At 39.2% G+C, this 27,160-nt stretch overlaps 1 protein-coding gene across 1 annotated transcript in view; it reads left to right on the top strand.

Annotated features, from left to right (window-relative positions):
* ELP2 (elongator acetyltransferase complex subunit 2) overlaps positions 1 to 27,160 on the top strand; it is a gene marked incomplete at its 5' end in the record, with an annotated part of 35,311 nt that overhangs the window by 1,618 nt on the left and 6,533 nt on the right. The window contains 13 exons of the mRNA XM_010150477.1: positions 192 to 342; positions 1,326 to 1,403; positions 5,828 to 5,892; positions 10,886 to 10,952; positions 11,911 to 12,045; positions 13,001 to 13,096; positions 14,819 to 14,919; positions 16,396 to 16,527; positions 16,999 to 17,148; positions 18,992 to 19,180; positions 21,221 to 21,290; positions 22,908 to 23,003; positions 23,115 to 23,172. Of these exons, the coding sequence (XP_010148779.1) occupies positions 192 to 342; positions 1,326 to 1,403; positions 5,828 to 5,892; positions 10,886 to 10,952; positions 11,911 to 12,045; positions 13,001 to 13,096; positions 14,819 to 14,919; positions 16,396 to 16,527; positions 16,999 to 17,148; positions 18,992 to 19,180; positions 21,221 to 21,290; positions 22,908 to 23,003; positions 23,115 to 23,172 (1,388 nt within the window). The remainder of the gene's footprint in view (positions 1 to 191; positions 343 to 1,325; positions 1,404 to 5,827; positions 5,893 to 10,885; positions 10,953 to 11,910; positions 12,046 to 13,000; positions 13,097 to 14,818; positions 14,920 to 16,395; positions 16,528 to 16,998; positions 17,149 to 18,991; positions 19,181 to 21,220; positions 21,291 to 22,907; positions 23,004 to 23,114; positions 23,173 to 27,160) is intronic.

Here is a 27,160-nt window from a genome sequence, read left to right as displayed (position 1 = left end):
CCTGCTGTATCCCTTCTCTGGGTTTTCCTGGAATATTTATAGCTAAAGCATAGCTTGGCAGGCGCTCTGCCATTGCAGGTATACAACTTGTTTTCAGTATTAAATTATTTTATTTCTTAAAATGGCTTTAAAAATTATGTCAGATAAGTTACTGGAATTTAAAACTTTGTAAAACTTTCTGATGTGTTCAGCTCGTGAAAAGCGTTCCTCTGAAGGGCCACACTGAAGCTGTTTGTGCTGTGGATGCTATCTACCAGTCAGATGAACCTGATTTAAATCTGCTAATAGCTTCTGCAGCTTCTGACTCCACTGTGAGAATCTGGTCTCGGCATGGCACAGAAGGTAACTCTCTTTTAACATTAGGGACACCACACTGGCTTAATAAAAATGATGAATGCTTGTCCATTGAAGTACATCATTTTGCCCTGTAATGTGGGAGCAGCAGACTAGCTGTATGTGGGTGTGAAGTGAAATTACTTAGTAAAATGCTTAATGCTGGCACTATTAAGGTGAGGTTAAACTAGTCACATACTGACTTGAGTCCAGTGAAGTTTGGGATAATAGGATCTTGACCTTAATGGTGAACTGGGCCTTTGCATGGTCACGTGGGAGAATAGGGTGGATAATCTAGATGTAAAGTGTTTTTGGCGAGCTGAGTTGTACTGACTGCATCTCTCTGGCTATTTTCTTCCTTATCTGGTGTACCTGAGGATTGCACGTTGCCCTGCCTAAATGAGAGAAACAGGTGGGAGTTGCCAATCTTCAGCTGCATGTTCTGGAAGGCATTCCTCAGGCTCCCAAAGTCCTGTCCTTCCCTTTTTGTCTTGTTGTTGTGGGTTCCAGTGACGGAAGGACCGATTCTGTGTCTGTAGAGAGGTTTTTCTGCTATGTTGTTGGTCACTCTGATCTTGATGTCTTACCAGTTTAACCCCTTCTAGGATCTCAGCGGTGTTTTCAGGTTTTTGCTCATCTCTATCTGCTCCTGTAGCAAATGGATACAGTTTTAGCTTACCGTGTAGTGAATGCTGTTGCCACAGGATATAATTTACAGTATTTGTTGCTTCTGATGTGTTACCACAGTGAAGCTGTGCAACTGTAATACTTGGTGGAGAATAGTGACTTATCATCTAACTCAGTTAACTCTGGATGAATTTCTCTGGCCCCACAGAAGATAATGTTATTAGTTAGGCTTCTGAAAAAAAATTAGAAGTTTTTTAGCTCCTTAAAATAAAGTTGAATGGGAAATTTTAACTACATAATGTAGTAGGAAATGACAGTGTAAGTGTAATACTTAGAATGAGATAAACACTGTTCTTGCTTTCCAGCTAAATGCATTGAAATTCTGCAGTTTGGAAATGGATTTGTTATGGATGTCTGCTTATCCTTCTTGCCTGGCAGCAATGGTAAGTACAGCAGCACATCTTGCATATCAATGCAGGAAACGTAAAATCTTAAGAAATCCCCCAAATAGATTTTAATTTGACTGACTCCAGACCCTTGTGCCATATTTTTTGTTTTCTACAGAATCATCCTAAGCTGCTGCTTCTATCTAAAGATTTTCACTAAATTCTTCTTAGCAATTAGAAAAATATTGGCTGATTAAATAGTCTTCAAAATGATGCTCAGAGGGAGTTCTTTAGTTGAACTCTTGAGACAGAGAGTTTAAAAAGGGAGTAACAGGGCTGGAAGTGAATGGGACAGGATGATGCTGCTAGTTTCGCCCACTCCTTGTGGTGCTGCTGCGTGTGTTTGTCCTTCTTGTTTGGACTGAAGGGCAAGATTCAGCAAAAGAATCTGCAGGCCTGCGTCAAAACTTGTGGATTAGTGAGCAGTGTTTATCACCTGTTCAGTCTTAAATGTGAAAAACTTGGAACGCTGAACACGTTTAGCCTGATTGTTCACTATGGTTTATATAGTTTTCTGTCAGCATATATTCAGATTTTGTAGCCTGCCACGGACACATTCTGCTGTTGCGAATCTGTAGAAGGTTTGGGATTTTTTTAAAACTAAATGTAACTTCAAACCAGATACATATGTTGAACTAGGTTAGTGTTTAAGGATCGTTAGAGCCTTTCACTGGGATGGAGGAGTACTAGGCTCCTGAGAGGGAACGTACTAAATCTTATTATTATATCTAGAGTTTTCAACTGTTTGCTGCATGTGTTCCACACTGACGTGTTGTTTGATTGTATGCCTCCAGAGCATTTATTCAGAAGCTTGTTTTATTCCTTAGCTTGTGATAATTCTGGGAGGTATGAAAGCTCTGTCAAGATGTGTTGTCTCATTTGGAAATGCTAATGTCCGATTCCAGGGTGTGTCTGATAACAAAAGTGGCATCCGCACCGCTACAGAACTTCAAACCTCTCTCTCTACTTTTCCTGTAAATAATACTAACAGGTGGTTGTTGGGATGAGGTTAAAAGGCTTGAGGGTGAATTAAAATCATTACCTCCAGTGTGAATTTTTGTTAGAAATGAAGTGTCTGTGGTGCCAGTTTAGTGAGTATAAAGTTCATATTGCAAAACAATAGATTATTTCTTCATTTATGCTACTGTACAGGTAAGGAAATCTCACTGTAATACCCTACAGTAGCACATCTGTTTAGTGTTAAAATTGTGTTGTATGTAAAAGAAGTGACCTTTCATTTTGTAAAAACCTTAGATGAGTATTATTATATTAATTCTTAAAACTAAATGCTTTTGAAACCGAAGTTGCATGGAGTGCTTGAAACTTCTTTAAATGGTGGAATAGGGAGATTTCCACAGCAAAATTGAATGCTTGCTGAGTCCTCAGAAGGCAGTGTTGTCTAAAGTTGCATTCAGAGCAGGACAATCCTTTATTATGGCCTCTTCCCATCCCAGTTCAAATTAGTTATCCAAAACAGCACGGTGCTCATAACCTGAGAAAGTGTACTTTACTTTCCTGAAAAGCTGAAATTATTTTCAGATGAGAAATTACTTGTGTAGGGTTTGCACAGAAATTTAAATAAAAATCCTATAAAATTATGTTTTTAATGCCAGTTCCAGTATGAATGATCTGTGCTGCTGAAATTGTCAGGAAACCATAAACGGAAGGTTAGAAGTGTTTCTCCTAGAAATTTATAAAAGGGCTTTTACTATACTGTAGCCATATTCTGTGATTTCTCCCTATACCTGGCATAGTAGTCCATACAACTGAGCTGGTTTTATTCAGAGGAGTATGTTAATGCTGAAATCTAAATCAAGTAGCTGATCATTTCATCAGAAACATTAATCTGCAATGGCAATTTGGAATTTTTAATGAGCTTGGGGGAAAAATGATCGATGCTAAGTTTAGGAGTTGCTCTGAAGTCTTTTTGAAGGCTGTGTTGGCAGCTGTGTTAAGATTTAAAGAAGCTTGTCTCTTGAGTACAGTCTGTGGTTTTTAAGTCAGGAATTAAACACAGAATTACTTTTCTGGAAGTCGTAAACTACTCTCCTGAACTGGAAGCATTTACAGTAACCTCTAATCTCACCAAGCAAAGAAATTTAAAGCAGGAGTTGAAAATGGATTCACATGTAATGGATGCTTTAACTTTCAAAAGACATTGAAGTTCATGATGCCTTGTATTCTGTTTGATTGTCATTGAAAATAAATGATTAAAAGAAAAAGTTAAGAACTGTTTTTGTGAAGAAGTCAGATGGGGAAGGCCAATAGACTGCTCATAAAAACCTGAACAGTCATTTGCAGCTGCAGTATAGCTTGACCCCTTCGCTGGCAGTCTCTTGGTTAAGGAGTTTCTTTACAGTTCTTCTCTGAGTCCTGAAGAAGAGCTTCATACTGTTTGGTTTGCTTGGTTGCTTTTTGCCTTGCCGTGTCTGCAGAAACTCTGCTTCTAAAATGCTGGGAATAGGATTTCCAATTTTACAGATCTTGATCAGCCCTTCTGTCATAGACTGTGATTCTTCCCACCACCTGGATAACTGTGGTGCTGTAGTTTAGCCTCTGACTAATAAGAATTGTCTCCTCAGAACTGAACTGCGACAGGTGAAAAAGGGTGAGCAAACTTGATAAAGCTTTGCCAGTCACGCTGTCCCCAGTGCAATTGGACTACAGTTTCCAACTCATTTTTCATTTTCCTTTGCAGGACTTTTTGGATCAGATTGAAATATTCTGATAGTCTAGAGCATTTATGTGAAAAATGACATACAAATCTGCTCTTGCCAATTCTATATTTCTTGACTGAACTTTTTGAGTGAGAATGTTTGCATTTGTCTGATACAGCATCTAGATCATAATTGTAGTCTTGTTTTTATTAGTCAAACTTTTATTCCATTGTCTAAGTATGTAATTACTGTAATGGCCCATAAAATTTACTTATCTTGAAGGGATGATACCAGGTCCAAGAACGTGCATTGTATTGTATTTCGTGGAAGAAAACCTCAGTCTTGCCCAATTTATGTGGACCTGAGACCAGCTTGTCTTCAAAACTGCTCATTTCCTCCAGTCCAGAGTAGTCTCTTTTTTTTTTTTGGCCCTGTGAAAAGCAAGGAAGAGATGGAGGTGAAGCGTGACTTAGAGGTTGGAGAGGATCACAGAATGGTTAGGGTTGGAAGGGACCGTAAAGACCATCTAGTTCCAACCCCCCTGCCATGGGCAGGGACACCTTCCACTAGTCCAGGTTGCTCAAAGCCTCATCCAGCCTGGCCTTGAACACTTCCAGGGATGGGGCATCCTTAATTTCTCCGAGCAGTTGAGAAGAAGCCAGGGGTGGAGGTGTAAGAATGTGAAGTGTGACACAAGTGCGAGTGGAACTGCAGGTTACTTGGCACAGGTTTGGTACAGGCAGAAAGAGGAAATTGACATAGAGCATAAACTTTTTTATGAGTTTTGAAGTCAATTTTTGGTCTATCCATAGTAAAGATAACTTTATCTCTACAGAGGGATGGCATTTAGGTTTTTTAATATGTAGTTGATTTTAGTGAAACTTAGTATTTTGTCTTCTATCCAGACTTGAGAAATGTAAATGCCTAGCCCTGATAATTAGAACATTATGAAGAAATAAGCTAATTCATTTCCTTTTTACTGTTTCAGTCCCTAGCAGTACTGCTTCATCGTTATGACCAAAAAGAGTGGAGTATAGGTTACCTATTTTTCCCCATCATCTTCTGTGGGAGAGATGAACTAGTACACTGCCTAACTTCTCTTGTTTTCCCCTTAGACATAACCTTGACTGGTTTGATTCAATACTCTTAGGTTTTTTGCCCACTTTCTAGTTAACTGGTAGAAGTAAGCTACCACTCAAGACTTGAGTAGGTGTGTAATAATGTGAATTGCTTTCATTTCCTTGTGTACAGTGAGTGGTGGTCTCTCTTCCTTTTTTTGGTCTGGCTGTGTTTTACTGTATCATAATTACACTAACTCCATCTGTGTACTTACTTCAGTTGATTTGGGAACTTGAGCTATGCTAGTTCTGAGTCATTTTGGTTTGCTGCTTACTCCTTTTGTATTTAGAGCAAATGCTTGTTGATATCAAGAAAATAAATGGAATTAAAAATCTAATACTTGAACTTTCTACAGATCTGTGAGCTTGAAGGAAACTATCCTTTAGCATCTTAAGTATTTGTAGATACTGTTTACGTGCCAAAATAACTTCTGAGTTTTGTGCTCAAGCTACTAGTTTATTTCAAATAGTATTAGGTGTCTAATTTAGAAAACATAGGAAAGTGGTATCCTGCTTGCTTGTCTGTATTAATATAGGTATTGATTTCATATTGATTTTTAGATTATTCCTATAATTTCATATCCTAGAGTATTAGGTCTTGTAACTTGAGTAATGAGGACTTTTTTTTTTTTCCCCCCCTATCTAGTACCAATACTGGCTTGTGGTGGTGACGACTGCAAAATAAGTTTGTTTGTACAGCAGAATGGTCAGGTAACTACGTTTTTTGTCTCTTCCTCAGACCGTTACTCAGCTTTGCTTCTTTTCTTTTCGTATGTGGTGCTGAATTCTTTTGAGGTTCTTCAGTAACTGCTCTCTGTCTCTAGATAGCTATCACAAACGGTTACCTCAGTTCAAATAGTTCATCCTTTTTTCTAGGTAAGGATGAAATGCACGTACAGAATGTTTAAGTTGTATTGAGTGCATAAGTGTTAGTTTTTCTTATTTTTTCCCTGTGTGAAGATAGCCTGTGTTTCTATTCTCACTGATATAAAATACCTGTCCTTTTTGAGTGTCCATGCATTGAGTGGTTCATATGGAAATGACCTGACTTTCAGTCCGTGAATTCGTATAATAAAACTGATATGATTCCTGTCTGTGGAATTGTTTGTTGAAAAGTATGCCCTTTGTGCTGAATGCTTGTGGATGTTAAAAGAAGTATCTGAAAGGGTATCTGATCACATTTTTCATGTGTTATTCGGAAGCTGGCAGTCTTTAGTTTTTCATACAGATAAATGTTCCTTTGGAGCGCTAGAAGGATTCTGTCTTCTTGCATCTGTTCAGCAGTTCTGTTAGACTCTAAAGCATGTGTTGAATGACTGATTTCCAAAACAGAAGTCAGTGTCACTTCTTCATCACTCCCTTTAAAAACAAAACAAAAAAACAAACCAAAGAAAACCCACCCCAAAAAACCACCCTCAAACCATGAACACTGCCCCCAGTGCACCAATGAACCTACCATTCAGAAACCCTCAGTGATACTGACAGATGTCGGAACCGCTGACTTACGAATTTGTTCAGACGCAGTCCCCATAGAGGTTAAAGAATAGCTAAGTTTTTTTTTTGGCTTTTTGAGTGATAAAATCTACTTTGTAGATAATTTTGCCTGTTTGTGCTGCCATATACAATAGCGCTTTTTTTTTGTTGTTGTTGTCGTCATCCTTTATCTGCTGTGTTCAGTGATTTCTTGACCAGAAAGTAGGAAAGAGTTAAATCAGTTTAATGACATTCTCTGGGTATTAGCTATGGCAGAATATCACTCATGATTCTCAGTGTGCTAAAGGCAGATCTTGGGGCTGTGCAGTAGATTTTCCTCATTCAAAATCTGGAACTTGTTTTCTTGTGTGGTTCAGATTAACAAATAATACGCACTTTGGCTGCCAGAGTGTTCCAAGATACATAACACTGTCAGCTGTTGACCAAGCTTTTAACTTTCTTAGCCAATTTTAAATGCAGTCAGTCTGTGGAGGATAAAGGAAGGAAACTGGAATAAACAAGCTCCATCTTCAGCTTTGAAGGAAGTTTAGGGTGCTGTCTTTTTTTGGAGGTAGGAAACTATTCATACAAGGGGTGAAGCGTTTTCTCTCATTTTACATGTGTTATTTTTCACACCTTCAATTTTAGGAAGTATTTTCACCAGCTGTTGCGGCAGAGATGGCGGGTACTCTTTCTCTTTTTTTAAATGGTGGGGGACTTCTGGTTGGCACGTATATTAACTTTCCAGAACATCTCTTTTAACCAAGTAGACTGTGCAGACTTCAAAGAGAAGAACCCAAATTTGATTCCACATAGAGTAAAAGTGGCTGTGTAGTGCATTACAGCTATTAACAGAATGAAAACATCCTTGCAAGCCTTCTGACATAAATTCCTTCTGAGCTGCTGAAGGGAGGGTCTCATCTTTATTCAGGTTCTCTCAGACCTGCTGACATCTTTTTAAGGTATTTGTAGGAAGCGTTAATGTCATCCTGCCATTTTTTTTACTAGAACTTCATGTTCATGTAGAAGAGTGCTAAGAATCTAAACTTCTGCATCATTTTCGTACTAGTATTCCCTCTGCCCTGTTAATTGTGGCTCTTGGAAACCTCTTCCTTTAGTTGACATCCTAAAAAAGATTGTAGGAAGCCAAAGGTAGAATGCAAGTCTTAATGGAATATTCTAATGAAACTTGGAGGGCACTATTACACTCTGAGGGAGGATGAGGCATCTTCAGTTAGCTGATTCACACTGCCTTTTGGTAAATTCAGTAATTTTACAGTTGAAATATATTTATTCATAGAAACTGCTTGGTTTTTGACACTGAGTGGGCAGACTTCAAATTCTTTAAGATTCTTTACCCATAAGTAGTAGAGGGAAAATGAGCTCTTTGCTTTTATGAGTTCTTGAAAGAGGGTGTTGCTTTATAAAAGTATGCAGGAAAAAAGTCTTCCTGAAACCATTGTGTCTTCCTGATTGAGATAGTACAGACCTATGGAGGGGAAGTAAGTAAACCAGAGCATCAAAATAGAGCTTTACAGCAAAATATTTGTATGTTGAGCTTGGTTTCTGTGAAAAGATGTTTGTTCTGCATGTTTGACTGTTCCCCCAAATAATTTGGCCAACTTGAAAAATAGAATGAGAGACTCAAAGATAATTCAGGCTCTTTCTGATGTTGTGAGATTAACAGCTGGGTAGAGGAGGGATATCACATCTGGTGTCTGGTGGAGAAAAACTGAGGAGACTTGGACCTCTGTTGCCAGATTTGCCAAACAGTACTACCAGCATGGTCCTGAAGGACACATACCCGAAATGCAGGCAGAGTTAGTCATGCAGAGTGTTTTGGGCACATCCACAAAAACGCTGCCTTCATTAGTTCTGCTACCTACAGAACAGCTTTATTCTTAGTCTAAAAGAGATGAGACCGGATTGCTGCTACACAGCAGAGATTAATTAGGGGGCCTGGGAAAGCCTGTGAAGTAGGTGGATTGGACCATGAGCTTTTGTTACATTTAACTATTGGTACTGAAACTTCTTATGCATCCAGTGAGGACCAAGGGACAAACTGAAATAGAGGAGGATGTAAATCTGTAAAAATGAGAAGAATGGCAGATCACAGTACTTGTAAGTGTAACCTGGGCAACAATAAAAACTTTCACTGAATCATTTAAAAATAATGACCATGTGCATCTGCAGGAAGCTTTGAATTGATGGAGTTTTAGAACAGAATACATCTGAACAAACTGAATGGGTGGTACCAGGAGACGTGGACTTCAAAGAGAATGGCAAAACCAATACAAAAACCCCCAAGCAGAAGGCAGAACAGCAACACTATTCCTTGCCCAGTTTCAGTGGACAATTACTTTTCTGGGAAACAATATCTTGAAAATTTTGAGCGAATGCTTGTTTTATAGCACAGAAGAACTAAACTGTTTGACTTAAGGCTCAGTGGTGACTAAAAGCCTATTTGGGAAATTACTTGGAAACCTAGGGTGGTATTAATAACCTCAAAGTATTAGGCTTATTCTTTACGAGAAAATCAGTGTCTGTTTTTCCTAATAGTTCTCTTGGATGCGAGACATTCAGGGTAATCTAAAAGCAAACTAACAAAAAACCCCTAACAAACCAACACATTGAAATTAAAAATAGGAAAATGCTTAGATGTGTGTTCAGATTAACATTAAAGTCAAGTGTCAGGAGATATGCACAGTGTTTAATATAAAAGGAACTATAAAAGACAAAATGTTAGCAACAGTTCAGCCTGAACCCATCTTTCCCTTGGGAGTAAATTTTCCAATTAACCTTGGTGAATGTGAACTACAGAGCATTATGTGAAAGATATATAAACAAATGAATAAATAGGTGCTTTTAGTGATTACTATTTCAGATAATAGTTAATTTTTTGTTGTTAATATATTGCCAGAATCACGTAGCGTTTAGGTTGCTGTTTGCTTTTGCTTCCTGGGCTGTTCCTGCTTTTATTTACACATAACCAGTTGTGTGTTTAACGTAGACGCCTTTCTGGAATGCCACATCCAGAAGTGCCAGTGGGTGCATAAGTGACCAGCCAACAGAGGCTTAGGTGGCTGTGAGAACACATTCTTAAGATTCAGAGGGTCTGATATGGAAGTTGCTGTTAAGATGGTTTCTAGTCGTGTGTCTCATACAGATTATTCTGTAACATCAAGGCTGCAGGTGTAGAACAAGTTGAAGCTGAGTAATGTTGCTTGATGGGAAGGTGATTTTGGTGAATATCGTGAATGTTGGACCAGAGAAGGAGTATCATTTATTCCGAACTCTTAGGCCTAGGTAAGAGATTTAGCAGAATATAGTGCCCGAAATAATGTGATAGTTGTTCACACTAAGCTACACTAACGTTCCAACTGTAATGGTTATTTCAGACATTTTAAGTCAACTTGCAATCAAAAAATGTCATGGAAGTGGGGCTTTTTCTGGGCAGAGAAAAACAAATGGTATAAATGCTAAGCAGTGAACACTTGTACCTTAATTGAATCAAAATAAAATGGTAATATTCTATATGTTATAAATGAAGATATTCCAGAAATGATAGTTTGTAAAAGGGAGCCCAGACAGTGTTTGCATTTTTGCATTCTTCAGCCTGGGTTCGTGCAGAGTTTTCCGTCAGCAGATAACAGTTCTTGATGTATACCTTTCTTAGAAACTTAGTTGTAAACTTGAGAAACATAGGGAACGTTTCTAGCTCCACAAATAACACTTAGTAGTAGTATTATATTACAATTTAATTACTGAAATATTTTCAAAATCTTCTTCTTCTTACACTTGATTTTACCCGTATTCATTTCTCACATTGTCTGCAGTTGCATACATCTCTTGCATGTAGCAGAAACTGTTTACCATGCCATGCCTACATTACATGATTCTTTGTTTACCACTGTAAGCCTGATAAACTTTAAAATAAATTCATCTGTGCCATAGGGAGACTGTAGCCTCTTGAAGTTGAGCACCTTAAATTTTCGTTCTTTCCTGCTTCTATAATGGGAAGTGCTAGAACGCGACATGTTTACTTAATGGTGGCGAAACCAAAGAGGCTTATTTAGAATCTATCAGTAAATTACAATCTGTAGTAGCTGCTTATTTTTCCAGTTTCAAATAATAGATGTTGTAAATATGACTTTGAAAATCCAAAGCTAATTGCCAATACATGTGTGGTAGTTAAGTGCATTTCTGTGATGTAACAGGAGTTTTTATTCAGTTTCAGAAAACATTAATACTCCCTGGACATGAAAACTGGATAAGAGGCGTTGAATGGGCAGTCTGTGGTCAGTATGAAAGATGAACCCAGTAGAACATTGGTTTAATGACCGTACTGTTGCGTTACCCTTCCAACAGATGGCTGTGATGCATGGTGGTGCCTAAGCTCTTGCGGTTGGGATTCTCTTGGGTTTTTTTTTGTTTCCTGAGATTGTGGTACAAATGTTAAAAATCAACATAGAACTTTGTCCTCTTAAAACACAAGAATTGTTGTGCCTATACTACAGTTATATTTTAGTTATCAAAATGATGGCTACAGTAGGATTGATACAGAACACGTCTCTCATTTCTCTTGTTTTGTCTTGCTTCATTCAAGTACGTTTACCTGGCTGGTACCTAAATGCAAACCACTAGGAGTTTTAGCAACTTGTCCTTTTCCATATGCAAATGTCTGTATCTGAGTGAGGAAGAGTTGCTGCTTTCTTAAATGGGTGAAAGTAGGAGGAAGTAGTACTTTTCTTCTCCCCCCTTCCCTCTCCTTCCCCCCCCCCCTTTTTTTTTTTTTAATGACTCGGAGATTAAGAGGAGAACCTAATCAGATGTTAACTAATCAAATAATTCTTGCAATGGTAAAAATTAAATAGAAGGAATTAGAGGATGCTACAGTCCTGGAGAAAGAAAAGGAGGAAAGGCGTTTTTGAAAAGTATTGAGGCTGTCAGAATTTCAAAGGTGAAGGCCATAAGTGGTAGGGAAGTATAGGTGCAGTATTTACCGTGTCTTCCAAGCCGGGAAATGTCCGTAGTCAGTGTATTATAAGTTAGCAGAGAGTTTGAAATGGGAGAGTGAGTTGATGTTGAAAGAAAACAGCAGTTTATGATGCCATGTACAATAGGAAAAATTAGGATAATGCTGTAATACATGCTTGGAAAGATCATAACTTAGTCATGGCAGTGGTTGCTGTGAAAAAGAAATGAAAACATGGTTTTAATTTTTTTAAATTTTATTTTTTATTTTAAACCAATTAGGTGAAGACCTTTTCTTAGCAAGCTGTGCTCAGGATTGTTTGATAAGAATTTGGAAATTGTGTACAAAATCAGAGCAACTTCCAGAGCCTGAAGATGATTCCATAAAACTGACAGAAAATGTTTTTACTGTCAAAGGTAGGTGACAGCTGTAAAATTCTCTTGTGCAGCTTTTCACTTGTGTATCTGTTCATGGTTTCAGGGGAGCTAGCAGTGTGGTTACCGTCTAATTTGGTTTGTTTCTTGTATCAAAAGAATCTGAGACCAGTTTGCATTATTTTTATTCAGCTTTTAGAAAAAGTGGAGTTACTCTTTTAAAGCCATGACTGTGTAGTTAATGATGTGTTAAAAAAATGGTCATGTACTGAGATTGTGCTTAATATCAACGTGCGTTGTTACGTAGTCCAATCACAGTTCATAGGAGATAGATTTGTCTGTGACAAATAAGCTGTTGTGCAGTTCTCCTCCAGTTTAATAACATACCTTTAATTCTCTTTCAAATTCAGTGCATTAAGTGGTGCTACTGTTAAACCTTAGAAAAATACTGGAGTGAACAGATAAGTATGTGCAGGTTTATTTATGGTTATTTAACTTGCTGTTTGAGCACTGTAACATCCCAGGCTTACAATGCTGACGTTGTGGGATAAGTTATGAGGCAACTTAGGTAACAGGAAGTTTGTATGATGTTATGTGTAAAAAGTGCTCGTGCTCTTTGCAGCAAATCCTAATTCATTGTCTGAAATATCTTGATGCTTGTGTTTACAGTCATTTGGAGATGTAAATATGCTTAAGAGTATGGGTAGAGCCACAGTCAGAGTATTTATTTCGTAATTGCTTGAGAGTTCTCCAGGAGTTCTGTGACACCACTCTGAAGCAATAGGCTGACCTCTTAGTGTCAGTCTGGTACTCCAGGCTTGTGGCCAAGCAGGTTTTCAAGTTGCTGTTCAATGTCAACTAGGCTGCTGTTGAGATATTGGTAGATGATGAAAGCAGTTGATTTTTTTTTTTTTTTCCCTTTCACTGAAGATGTCAGAAATGACCTGGTCTTTCTTGGCTTTTAGAAAGAAATGTGCTTTTCTCTGATTTGTGGTAGATACTGATACAAAATACGCAATTACTTTGGAGTCGGTGCTGGCTGGTCATGAAAACTGGGTGTATGCAGTTCACTGGCAACCACCGTTTTCCAGAGGTAAGAAGATGCTGGACACTTAGCAGTTACGTTATGTACATAGAGTACAGTCACATGTCTTTGTATTGCGTTTGCATGTTCGCTTGTCACTGTGGAAATGTTTAAACTTTGCAAATAATGTTTTATAAGTAAATAGATGTTTTCTTTAGTGAATGAAATAAGTGAACTGGCTTAATTGACTTGTTCATGGAGTGCACATTAGTTTAATTGGTATGAATTCATAGCTCTAATAGTTTACCTCGATACGCGTAATTGAAATGTCCATTCTTCCAAAGGTCAGCACTAACTTGAGCACTCCTTTCCTTTTCTTGGAGTAGAAAGGAACAAATGGCAACAATCAGAAGATTAATCTCCAGTTTTCCATGCATTAATATAAAATGCCAGGGATTCCTTGAGCAGTATGAGCTTTCTCTAGCATGTATCTTTTAAGGCATTAATGGAGGCTCATTGAAAAACTTACCTACGGTTTAATTTTGCGTTTTGCCCTAGTCTTTATTTTTCTTTTTTAATCCTTAAATTCTGACAGCCGTGTTTGCAGTACTGACTTGCTGGTCTGTGTCTGCCTGATGTATAAGGGAAGGAGACTCTTGATTTGACATGCTTGCACAATCAGAATGCCCTTATGTATTTGTATTGGCAAAGGTGCCTTTTTTCTGAGATGTTGTAGTTACTGATGGCAGGTGACTTTACCAATACAGAGTACAGCTTCGCCAGTGTATATACATCACTTGAACAGTAGAGGGCAATCAGAATGTCAACATACCTGTAGTGAAAGACACAGGACATGCTTTAGAAATACCGGCTTAGTTTCCTGTTCTTGAATTTTTAAAAACCTTTTTTAAAACACCAGTAAAAGGTTTTGCCTGTCAAAGCAAGGTTTAGGCACAACGTAGGCATCTAAGTCTTGCACTGCAATCTGAAAAACTCTCTTGTTAGACCATGGAGTTTTCCAGGTGCCTTACATCCTTGCCTCTGCATCTGTGCAGCTGTTGGCATTCTGTGGCCTGCCCAATCTTGGCTTCCCCAAAATAGATCTTCCGTTTCGGCAGGGGCAGGCTGATCTGAGAGAGATCCTCTCAGTGCGGAAGGTAGGAGGTCTGGTGCTGACACAAGATACCACCTCATGAGATGCCCACCAGTATCTGTTCTCAAGAAAGGTTCTGCAGGGACCCTCTGTGCCCACTTCCCCGTTCTGGCTGAGTTGGGCAGTTGTCTGGAGTGTTTCCCTGCATTCTGGAGAGCAGTCCTTGCTACTATCTGTATTGCAAAGTGCTAGAGTCGATTGAAGTGTGTCGTGAATCTAACCATTTGCAAAGAAAAACCCAGTGAATACTGGCATTGAGATTATTTTGTTTTAAACTGTAAATCTCTCGGTAAAAACGTGTTTGAGGAATAGAACTGAGAACTGCTATGCAGTTGCTCTGTGAAGCTCTAGCTTTTCCTTCTAATTACATTTGTTTCAGTATCAGTTGGAAGTGAATAAACAGTAGGATTTGGTTGTTCTCAGGTTTTAAATTTCCTTTGGAAGTTTATGGCTGAAAATACAGTACCTCCTAATGAATGCCTGGCAAGAGCATAGAGCCTGTCACCTCTGACATTTAAGTGCTGCATTGCACGTCTCTGATGCTGAACCTTCTTAGCCTGTTTGGATTTCAGCATGACCAAATTCTTGTAGAAGGTATTCGCACAGGTTGTAGGGTAATCGTTTTCCTTGTACTGTAGATGGCAGCCTGCAACAGCCAATGAGGATATTGTCTGCGTCGATGGACAAAACTGTGGTCATCTGGGAACCTGATAAGGAATCTGGCATCTGGCTAGAACAGGCAAGTGTCAGTCTTTCTCACAATCCATGCTGTATTCAAGTTGTCTTTCCAGCATTATGTGTGTACTGTAGGGAACAAAACCTCTATAAAATGCTGGGAGAGAAAGGCAAAAGCATTTTTTTGCAAAAATATTCCGGAGAGAAAGGCAAAAGCATTTTTTTTTGCAAAAATATTCTGGTGCTCTGTTGCAGGTAAAACTATATTGCTCAAAAATGATGTGATGCAATATGATTTCTATTGCTTGTTTGCTTTCTTATTACCATATTAGGGGGTTTCTAAGGGGAATTTTTGCTCATTTGTGGTATAGCAAGCCAGGTGCTGCATAGTAACACATGCTGGGTACTCCTGGTAAGAAGAGGAAGAAACCCTCCTTAATTTTTTTCAGTTAATCCCTGTGGGAATGTGCACCCAAGCAGTTACTACAGAGCAGCTGACACACAATTCACAAGCCTGGTTTTACTCACAGTAACTTGTTCATGGGCCATGTCATTAGGGTTTTCTTCCATTTGAGCTAGATGCTCATATTGCACTGTAGCGTTTTGAATGCTGTTCTAATGTGGATCATCCTAAATAAGTAGTTCAACCAGATTTATGTAGTACCTTGGTAGATGTCTTTTGTTTTCAATTGACCTGCTTTTCCAAATTGTGGTAGTTTGGCTGAAATTGTTTGGGTTATGCCAACCATTGTTTATCATCTTTCCTCTCACTAAGAAAGTTCTAATCCTCTCTTTGTTGGAGAAAAAAAAAAGATAATTACAGTAGTGTGTGTAGTTTTCCTCTGTTCCATTAAAAAGTTCTTGTGCCTTTCTCCTTGAAGTAAAAATTGGTTCATAATGAGGTGATCACAGAGGTGCCATTTGTTGCTCTTCGTTGTAATGCTCGGTTGTGGCTAAATTTACAAGCTTCTAAGAATGTGTGTATGCATGCATACACACATGCAAAGTCACAAGGGAAGCACGAAACAGAGGCCAAAATGTGCCACAGAAGGAATGTGGAGCAAATTGCAGGGATTCATGGGGAAACAGGGAAGTGGCAATACAGTAGTGAATCTTGGAAATATAGGCAGAGGGTGGGTGGAGGGAAGTAATTGGGAACGACTGTTCCTTTGGACCATTGTTTCCATTTTGTACAACAGAGCAATAGTGAGGCAACAGAAGAAACTGGTGCATCCAACAGACTGGGCTGAAACATAGAAAGATTGGGTTCTTGTCTCATCTAGTGTCGTGCTTTCTTTCCCCTAGGGGAATTGAGCAAGATGCTGTCCTGTTTATGAAGAGGGGCTCCATTAAAGTAGCATGCATGTTTAATTCCCATATTTGAGTGCTTAACTTAGCAGTTAAAATATTCTTTAAATGTATCTTTATGTGTAATGTGGACTCATGCCTACAACTAAATTTTCATCTCGTGAGATTAGGATGAATATATATGAATGGAAGATCATTTTCATGGATATTTCACTTCTGATCATTAATTTAGGTGCGTGTTGGTGAAGTGGGTGGCAATACCCTTGGATTTTTTGACTGCCAGTTCAGTCCAGATGGTTCAATGATCATTGCTCATGCTTTTCATGGGGCACTACACCTTTGGAAACAGGCTGCAATTAATAAGGTATGTTGGTTTTTTTGTTAGCTGTACTTGAAAGAATTACACAGTGTCACTTGAGGTAAATTCTGTTGTTAGTACAAGACTGTAACAGTGCAGTTTAATGATTGAAACAGTTCTCTGAATATAATATTCTGTAGGAGTCCTGCTCCTGCACAGAAGGGAGGTTGCAATATCCGAGGTTTTAAAACCTGTTGCTTCCCTGTGGGAACCATCAAGTCATTGGAAATAGACTAAACCCCTTAGTTGATGTGCTTTGTTCAGAAGTGGCAGCTGAACCAATAACACAGGATTCTTTGATTGGAGAAATCAATGAGTATTTGTTCTCTAGCCACTCTGAGTTATAATAATTTGCTATTTCAAATGTATTTTTTTTTTGTCTTTGCTTCCTTAATAAGGATGTTAATACTTTTGTTTTGGTTAGAATATGCCAATCAGTCAATTGAAAAGCCCTTGCTTCTTTAACTTTTTTAATAGGAAGAATGGACTCCAGAAGTTGTGATTTCAGGACATTTTAACAGTGTAGAGGATGTAAAGTGGGATCCAGAAGGAGAGTTTATCATCAGTGTTGGTTCTGATCAAACTACAAGACTGTTTGCTCCATGGAAGAGAAAACAAGAGACAGAGGTAGAGGTATGACCTTCAAAGATTTTGTGAGCTTGGTAAAGAGGGGCCTGTCTGTCCTCAGCTTGGAATGGTAAACTGAACGTAACTGAAACCTTAAATTTCCCCAAGCTGTGATCTGCTATGATTTTGTAAATGCTTGGTTTGATCATTCAGTATGTGCTGTTTTCACTTTAAAAATACTAGTGCCAGAGTTTTAGCAATCACATAGCATGACTGATGTTTAATCCTGAGTTGACCTCTGGGTTACCTTCAGTTAGTGTTCTCCCAGGGTCTTAAAAATCAGGCTCTGCCTTAATTCAGGAGGAGGAGTACATGGCTGATTCTAATAACCATCTGTTGCCCTTGTTTAACACTTGGCTACTCACTGCTGCAGGTAATCATGAAGAAACTCAGCTTTGGTTGAGAGAGAATTTGGCATAGTTTCCTTCCAGGCCACACAGCAGTGATGGCAATCCCAGCTCAAGTGCTAAGCTTTGCCTCCTGTTGGAGGAAGGGCATCTCCAGTTTGCTTCCATGTCTTTTCTCCTAAACTCCAATCAGGAGGGTACAACAGTTCTGTGGAAAAGATAATATGTTGGATTTGACAGGTGGCAGCAAAGTCCAGGATGAGCACATGGTGTTGACAGCATTCAAAAGAGTTGTTAATACACATTCTCTGTGACCCACTGAAGTATCATAGAATCACAGAATGGTTTGGGTTGGAAGGGACCTTAAAGACCATCTAGTTCCACCCCCCCTGCCATGGGCAGGGACCCCTCCCACTAGACCAGGTTGCTCAAAGCCTCATCCAGCCTGGCCTTGAACACTTCCAGGGATGGGGCATCCACAGCTTCTCTGGGCAGCCTGTTGTGCCACTCTGTGTGCTGGTTGCTAAATTGTTATTCTGTTTTCTGAAAGAACTGAGCTTTGTATGACTGACTTGTACAGCTCTTCCTGCTGTCCTTGGAACCTTTGAATTAATTGATTTAGCAGAGTGATTGCAGTCTTCATATCTAAGTTTGATGTGAACTGAATTACTGTACTCCCCGTCCCGACTCTGACCCATAGCAGCCACCTGGCTAGCTCGACCAGGGGTAAATCCATGTAGCGTCTCAACGCTTGTTGCTGCATGGGATGGGGGAGAGAGCTATAGTATCCTGTCACTGGGGTGAGGTGGGGGGTTGGGGTAGAAATGGGCCATTTGCAGGGGTGTGTTCAGGACTCCTGAACCCTGAAAACCAGGTGTTTAGTTGTGCTGCCCAGGAACTTGGGTAACAGGCTTTTGCAATGCCTCACTTTCTTTATCGTACTGAGTTTAGCATCTGAAAAATTACAGCAGGTAACATCTGATGTTTGTTTTAACAAGACACAATATATGGTTTAGATATGTATGAAAAGTTAGTACTGCAGCTCAATATTCACATTTTTCTGTATAGAAAGAGAACTAAGTGTTAAATGCAAATATTTATCCTCTCTTAAAATGTCAATTGTGATATTGTACTGGACCCAAATATCAGAAATGAGGGTTAACAATCAGCTTCAATTTGTCATGCAAACTTCCACCCTGATTTTTCTGGAAGAAGCTTATTGCACAGTTTATGCAGCCGTCCCTGTCTGGTTTAGGGTTTGGTTTCCCCCCCCTCCCCCATGTGCTGTGTGCTGAAGTATGCAAAGATGGACCTGGTAAAGGGTAAGAAGGGCTTATTGCACTGTTTGCTTGGTGGGGTTGTTTTTGTTTTGTTTGTTTCTAAAAAGAATGCTTTTTTTCTTATTGGAAAATAAGTATCAGTGCTTCTTTAGAACTCAAAATCTTGCTGCTTCTCTGGTTAAGAATTGTGTTGTAACTGTGTGTCTGTTTGTGTAGATAACCTGGCATGAAATTGCAAGGCCACAAGTACATGGATACGACATGCGATGTCTGGCAATGATCGGCCGGTTTCAGTTTGTATCGGGAGCAGATGAAAAAGTACTTCGAGTTTTTCGTGCTCCCAGGAATTTTATAGAAAATTTCAGTAACATCACTGGTATCCTAATGGAGAAGCTGTGCTCACAGGTGAGTGTGCTAAAGCAATGCTGAGTGAAGAAAACCCTCTTTCATGTGACTAAAATCAGTGCTTTAGGAAATGTCAAACTGCACTAAACTCCATAAAAATTCTTTTAATAATCTGAAACCTTAACCTTGTTTTTCCTTTTCCTTCTATTTGCTTCCATGTATGTGTTGTTTCTTGTATTTTTGTGGTGATGTCTTATAGAACAGGTTGTTTTTGAAACTAAACGAGACCCGGTGTCTGAAGATTGCAACGAGTATGGGTAAATTTAAGTACCTCAGACCAAGTAGACTACTGTACGCGCTCGGTGATTTGGAAGCAAACAATGAAGTCTGAGAATGTGCTTCTCCCTAATTGAAGAGTGTAGTAGTCTTGTCTAGATGTAATTATTGTTGTGTGGTTATGTGTTGTTGGGGTTTTTTAATTGTATGCTTGGAAAATATTCTGAAGCTTTCAGCACTGTTGTTGGTTGTTACATACAAATATTTGTAAACATGTACTTGCTCATGCTTTATTTCCTTTGGCCTTTACACCCGATTCTTAGTTGCCGATAAGTATGTTTTCCTACTTCGTGGGAACATAAGACTGCGGAGTTGCTGTCCTTTGTTTGCTCCCTATTCCCTCTAAGACCTAAGTCTGTTTTTCTCTGCGTTTTGTAGAGCAGACCTTGTTTGGGGTAGTTGCCTCTGTGTAGTACCTTGCATGCTCTTTGCATTGCTGGCTCAAAAGCGGTGTTTTCCGTGCAGCTTCTCAGAGATGGATTAGCCTTTCCATTTCATCTAACAATTGAAACATCTGGGAAAGAAATCTATTAATTTTTGATAGCAGGAAGTAGCTGTTTAGCGCTCTAATTCCCGAAGACTTTGTAAGCATTGACGTTAATGATGTTGTACAAATAACACTGTGCTTTTATAAAGCTGGCAGATGTCATTATTTTACTTTTACGTAGACTTTCATTATCAGATCTTCCACCGAGTGGTATTTTTTTGATTCATGATATCAGTGTTTCACATGGGCTTTGTTTAAAGAGGAAGGCTTTATGAGCTCTAATGACAGAGCTACTCTTAAATAGCTTTATTGAAATTGTTTTCCATTAATGCTTTTCTTTTATTAAAGTGGGTAAGCTTTTTCTTAATTTAGATCAAATGCCTGTCCCCCAAAAGTACTTTAAAACCAAAAAAGCCAGCTTTATATTTAGAAAGGGTTGAATAGGATTATATTCAGTTCAAATTCATGAGATTATATTATACTCTGGGTTGCAATGAAGAACCATTTTTGTTTCAGAGGCCTTACATTGGGGTGTGTGTGCAGCATTTTCTTATTAAACTCTGAACATTTAAATAAATAGCATAGTATTTTATGCTGTAACGTAAATTATTAATCCAGTTCTGTAAAACAGTCTTTCTCTGAACTTCTCAGACACTGTAAGGAAGGGGTGTTCCAGCTATTAAATCTCATCTTTTTTCATCTCTGCACAAAGGGCCCCAAGCTCGCTCACCCTTTCAAAATTTTGGCTTTTTCCCCATACCTTTGTGGAAGTGTTTTCTGTCTGATGATTTGTCTCTCTGTGCTCCTCCAAACAGTCACGTACTCCAGCCACATCTCCGTGTTACGTTTCTGTTTGAAGTTGTGGGCACAGGCACTCGCCCTCTGTCCCCTTTGCCAAAATGCTGCTTTATTACCTCGCCGCAGAACAGGCTATTGCCCAGTTCTATTGTGTTAAAAACTGTAGTGCTCTCAGTTGATTAATTATCAGGCATATCCTAGAATAAATAAAATTGAGGAAGAAAACCTGTAATTAGGGATGAAGATGCACGATTTACAGCAAAACCCTTGAGCTGAGGCCTTAGAAAAGCTTTTGTTTCTGCAGAAAACAAAAGCTGTCTTCATTTTGTCCAGGGTATGTTCTGGATGAGTTGGGACTTTCTGAAGTGCCCCCTTTCACTTCTCTAGAAAAGTCTCTTTTATTACATGAATTCCTTAAACTGTGGCCTTTGAAATCTGAACCTACATGACAATCTGTGTCTTTTTTTTTTTTAATTCAGCAATCATCTGATCTTCCAGAAGGTGCAACTGTGCCAGCTTTGGGATTATCCAATAAAGCTATTTTTGAAGGTACGGCTAATGAGAAATAATGGAGGTGGTGCTTCATGTGGAAATGTCTTTTTTTAAGGATTGTTTTAGCGTACGTCTCTTTGTTAGGGCTGTCATTGTAAGCTGGACTGCAAGTTCACAATCTAGAAATAAAATTGTGCCAAGTCTTTATTTCTCTGCTAGCACCTCAATATGGTGCTTAAAAAAAAAAAAAAGCCCTAGTGAGACTCTTTCCTCTCTTTCTTTGCCTTTGGTTTCTCCCCTAAACATCCCCTAATATCTCGTGCAAACCCAAAATCTATGCCATGGGCAGGGACACCCTCCCATATTTAATAAAGGCTCTGGTAAAACGGAACTTACGCTGGAATCTACAAATTAGCTCAGACTTTTTTTTCCCCCTCCTCCCCTCTGCTTAAAGCTTTGTCAGAAGGTGTGAATTAAAAGAGGAAGCATTTTAATAAGCTTTGTCTCTAGGGTCTTAATGGCAATACAGCTAAATTTTCCTAAATCTTCTATGAGGGAAAAGTGGCTTTGTTGTACTTGAAGTGCTTGCCAAAATATATTTTGGCAAAAACTCTTTTCTGCTTTCTCATGAGTCCATCTGCTGAGAGAGGGAACAAAACTTCCTTCTCCTAGAGTATCATCACAGACAGAGTAACTAATTTCCATTGATTTCGCATGATACGCCCCAAAGCAGCACTAGGAGTAGAAAAGCTGTCAGATTTTCTTGCGTTGTGCCCCGCTGCCCACTCGATGCTGTCAGCACAGGTAGGCGAAAGCCCCACAAACCTCTCTTCTTGCTCACTCAGAGAGGGAACTTCATGGTGAGCGATGGTCAGATGCTGGTCTCAAATTAGATAGATGTTACTAATTTAGTTTTCAAGGGGAGGGTGGACAGGGTGAATGAAAAGATAGTCTTTCAGTTCTGCTTTTTCTGTACCTGCCTTTTTAAACTGCTGTGTTAGAAATGTACATTTGGCAAAAAATAAGATTCTGTCTGAGAGCAGCTGTTCCCCAACTCTGGACTTTTTTCTTAAATAATACTTTCAAAGCGAAGGACAGAGTTGAATTTTAACTTAAAAATAACTGAGTAATTTCAGCTACTCCTGGTACTCTTGCCTGAAGCTAAGGCATGAGCCCTCATTAGTTTTGCTGAAGTTTGCAAATTGCAGATACACTTCTCCAAGTATGGCTTTTCATTTAGGGGTCTACAGTAAATTTAGGAATTCATCACTTGTAGCTGAGACTTTTGCCTTAAACATTTTCAAATCTCGAAGGAAAGGTTTAACCTTGGGGGAAGCAGAGGGTCAACTCCTGGTGACTGCTTCTTTCAGGTAAATCAAAGTCTCTTTAAGAATCTCTAAAGAGACTGTGGTGATGGAGAGAGGTCAATCTTGGAATGAAATTAGTCCAAAGGTTAGATGAGGTTTTTTTTCCCCTCTCCTCATCATTTTCATATACATTGGAATAACTAGATTCTGATATTAATATTATTGTAAATCTGGAAGCAGAGAAACCTAAATTCAATTAGTTATACTGTCAAAACAATAGATATTTTTTACTTGTATAAGAAGTGCTCATATTTTGCCTCCTAGCAAGTATGTTCTCTCTAGCTAATGAAGTCCTTACTTTGAACAGGAGATATGGCTGTTCAACCAGATGAGGATGAAGAAACATTTCAGACCGTTTCAAATCAGTATCCTGAGATTTATTTTCAACCCTTGATCCTTACAGGTATGAGATTTGCTTGTGTTGTAAGAAATAGAAAATGAGGTTCGTTGGATAGTCAAACTTTTTCAGATTGTATAGTACCAAATTTGAATATGTTGTACAAATGTCTTTTAGAACCTCCCCCAGAGGATCACTTGCTGCAGAATACCTTGTGGCCTGAAATTCAGAAGTTGTAAGTCTTTATTTTTCTTTTTTATTAAATTTACAAAATTTCTAGAAAGATACTGCAGCATACTGATGTAGTCTGGTCTTCTAATGCTTCCTTCTTTACTACCTGATTTGACTATGTGCAGTGTATTACTTGTAAAATAACTCATATGTATATAAAAATGAGGGAGCAATGCAGAAAATGGCAGTTAGAACTCATGTGTCACAAAATTTTATTTCACTAGTTATTTCTGTACCAGTGAAATAGATATGGTTTTTAGCACAAAGCTGTTCTTCTGAATTTGTTATGATCAGACTTTCATTGTCCCTTTGTCTTCTGAAGGTCTGTTTAGAGCACTGATATATTTTCTTTGTTTTCCCTCTTTGTTCCAAGAGAACAGTAAGGTTTCTGGTCTGCTGTAAGAAACTGTGGCATGTTTTCATGGTCTTATCTGTGGTCTGGAATGCGATGGGCCTCTCTTTCCATGCTGCAGCCTTTGTTTATGTCTGCCTGCTCAGCACATCTGCTTAAAACCTTGCCTGTACTGAAGGTCTCTGTGCTTAAGGAGTGTTCTGCTTCTTTCCACTTCATGGTACAGAATTGCAGATCAAGTTTTGTCTTTCTGTTCTGGAAGTAGAGGCTGAAGCGACAAAGACGGAGCTTCTCCCTAAAGCTTAACAGAGTTCTAAGATGGAATAGATGGAAGCAGCAGGCGAAATAGGATGTGTCTAGTGGTAGAGCAAAGTGATGAATGTGAACGTTGTGGTGTAACCCCAGCCAGCAGCTAAGCACCACACAGCCTCTCGATCACCTCCCTCCTACCACAGTGGGATGAGGAGAAGAATTGGAGGCAAAGACAAAAAAAAATCTTGAGTTTAGAACAATTTAATATTTGAAAAGAAATTAAATAAAATAATGATACCAATAATACTAACAATACCAATAATACTAATATTACTACTAATAATATGTAATGAAAATAATGGGAAAGAAAACAAATGATACAACTACTTACCTTCTGCCAATCCCTGAGTGGCGAGAGCCAGATCCTGAGAACCAGCAGTGCCAGGCCCCTAAGAGCCAGAGCAGAAGAGCCCTAATGAGCAACAGAGAGAGACTCAGAGTGAGATACTGAGCCTGACCCCTGGCCCACTCCCCCAAAATTATGTACTGAGCATGATGTTCTAGGGATTGAAATGTCCCTTTGGGTCAGCTGACCTGGCTGTGTCCCCTCCCAGCTTACTGTAGAGAAGTAGCTGGGAACACAGGGACAGTATGAGAAACTGATGAAGTCCTTGGCTCATTGTAAACATTGCTTAGCAACAACCAAAACCATTAGTATGTTGTCAATATTCTCAGCACAAATCCAAAACACAACCTCACACCAGCTACTGTGAGGAAAATTAACTCTATCCCAACTAAAAGCAGCACAGCAGAGAAAGATGGCTACAAACCCCACTGACAGAATGGGTTGGGGATTGCAAAGGTATAGTTACGTGGTCATGACAATAATTGTTTTGAGGCTGCAGGGGTTTAGAATTCTTCAGGTGTCTTTTGTTCCTCCTTTTCTGAGATTCACAACAATTTGGTTGTTGTCACTGTATTTTGTTCCTAAGGATAATGATAACATTAGGCTGCACTTTCACAATCTTTGAATTTTTAGTATCAGTCTTTGAATTATAGCATGAAGAAATGAATCATCTCAAGCTGTTATGGGTCTGTTTATCTGAATCTCCCGAAACAGTGGCTTGAGGCAGGGACAAGAATGTTGAGCCGTTGCTGATGGTTACAGCGACCTTTATACACTACCAGTTCTGGGACTTCCGCTGGGGGGCGGGAAGTAAAAAGCTTTGGGAAAAGAGTTTGCAGGTTGCTTTCCTTTGACCAAGTGGGAGGTTTTGTGGGAGCTCATCTTTACCTTCGACCGGGCAGTTAATCTTCTTTGAATGCTTTAAAGCTCTTTTACCGCGCTTCTAGGGGGGAAGCTGGTGGGTATTGGACCATACTGCACAGTTTGTCATTTGACCCCTGACGCTGTGGGTCTGCGTATGGCCGCTGACGCACCCACTCACATAGGTAGTTGGGTGAAGGATCTTTAAGTAGGAAAAAGGACCCAAGGCCAAAACTTTTCTTCATTGGCCTTTGACGTTTCTCAAGGTCTAGCGAGACATTAATCTTCGATATTCTGTCGCGGGAGTACTGCCTGTCTGCTTTTACATCCTGCATTCATTACAGTGACTGCATTTCGTGATGGTCTTCAGGTGACTTATCCGAACAACTTCTTTCTGGTTTTAGAGACACCGCTAATGATAGCGATTCTTTTATGCAAAGGCAACAAGATGTAAAGCATTCCCAGACTTCTCGTTTCTTTGCTCAGGATAATCTTGAAAGAAGTAATGTGAAATCGCATAATGTAGATTTCAAGTTGCCATAGCAGCAGAAAAGCTGCGTGAGGGATCTGACTTGCTAAAAATAGCTTGTTTGTCATTGACATTTGTGTATTCCTTGCTCTGACTTGACACCAAATTTTGAAGGATTAGTGTTGGGTTTTGAAAACTGTTTGATTGAGTAGGTTTTTGTATGAGGAACTTGCTGAATTTTTTACATAACCTAATAACTTCAAAAATAAAAATATGATAAATCCTGTGAGAGTATGCTAATCTTTATCCTCTTGAAAAATTACCGTAGGCAGTTTCTATGCAGCAGGCTGAGATTAAAGCCTGAGTGTTGACATGAGTATATATGTTTATGTGTATGTACATTTCATGTAATACACTTGGAAGTCTTGAGACATCCTTTCTGACACCAGAAAATTGTTGTAATTATTTGTCTGGGCACTTTGAACATCCAAGAAGTTTACCTTTGTGTTAAAAAAATGCTGTAAATTGCACATTGCTAAGGCAAAATCGCTTGTGGTTGAAAATGTCATTTCATTATTCATTCCTGCAGGTGCTTCTTTCCGTGAACCTTTTCTTGGTGTTGTACTACATACTGAAGGGGTCAGATTGAGCATCTGGGGGCAGGGGAAGGGGTTGTACTTGAGCTTCTATACTAGCAAGGCTCATGGAGTCTTGTAACAGCACCTATTGCTGCTAACTATTCTCTTTACATGACACAGCACTGGTGTGTAGGCTGTCAGTCTGACATCTGATAGGCCTGCTGGTGTGACTGCAAAAGATGGTGGTTTAGGCTTTATTTTAGTTTAAAGAGAAATATTGCATTTGAATAGCAGAGGGGTTGGAACTAGCTAGATGATATTTAAGGTCCCTTCCATTCTATGATTTAGCAAGAACAAAGTTGCATGCAGAAGCTCAAAATGTTTCTGTCAAGTGCTCTTCAATACTACAATTAAGAGATAAAACCAAAGTAACTGAGGGCTTGTTTCACAAGTTGTTCCACAGGTTATTTTTCCTGCATTGAATTTCAGGGAACGTACACTTTCCATGGAATAACTACTTTTCAGTTTTAGAAACTTGACTTTCAATGGTTTTCACTACAAAACAGTCTCCAGGAATGTGCGTTAAAGTAAGCATTATTAAAAAAAAAAAAGAGAAAAAAAGAAAAAGACTGCTTGTGACAGAGTAAGGGGAAGACAGCAGTAACACCTTCATCATTAGAAGATACAAAGTTCCAATTGACATTCCAATTAAGCGCAGCCACCACTCCTCCTGCTCCTGGAGGTCCAGGCACAATTACATGAAAAGGCAGGATGTTGTGGGTTGAGCCTGGCTGGAGGCCAGGTTCCCACCAAAGCTGCTCTGTCACTGCCCTCCTCCAGCTGGACAGGGGAGAGAGAATGTAAGGAAAGGCTTGTGGGTCAAAGCAAGGACAGGAAGAGATCACCCAGCAGTTACTGTTATGGACAAAACGGTAAAAATTAATTTTACCAATCAAGTTGGAGTAGGATAACAAGAAATAAAACTAAATGTTAAAAACAGTCCCCCCCACCACCCCTCCCTTCTACCTGGACTCAGCTTTACTCTCCTAATTTCTCTACCTCCTTCCTGCCAGT

This window comes from Eurypyga helias, unplaced genomic scaffold (genome assembly GCF_000690775.1).
Source record: "Eurypyga helias isolate BGI_N326 unplaced genomic scaffold, ASM69077v1 scaffold5214, whole genome shotgun sequence".
Lineage (NCBI taxonomy): Eukaryota > Metazoa > Chordata > Aves > Eurypygiformes > Eurypygidae > Eurypyga > Eurypyga helias.
The sequence above is the reverse complement of the archived record's forward strand: the minus strand, read 5'-3'. Positions and strand labels throughout refer to the sequence as shown.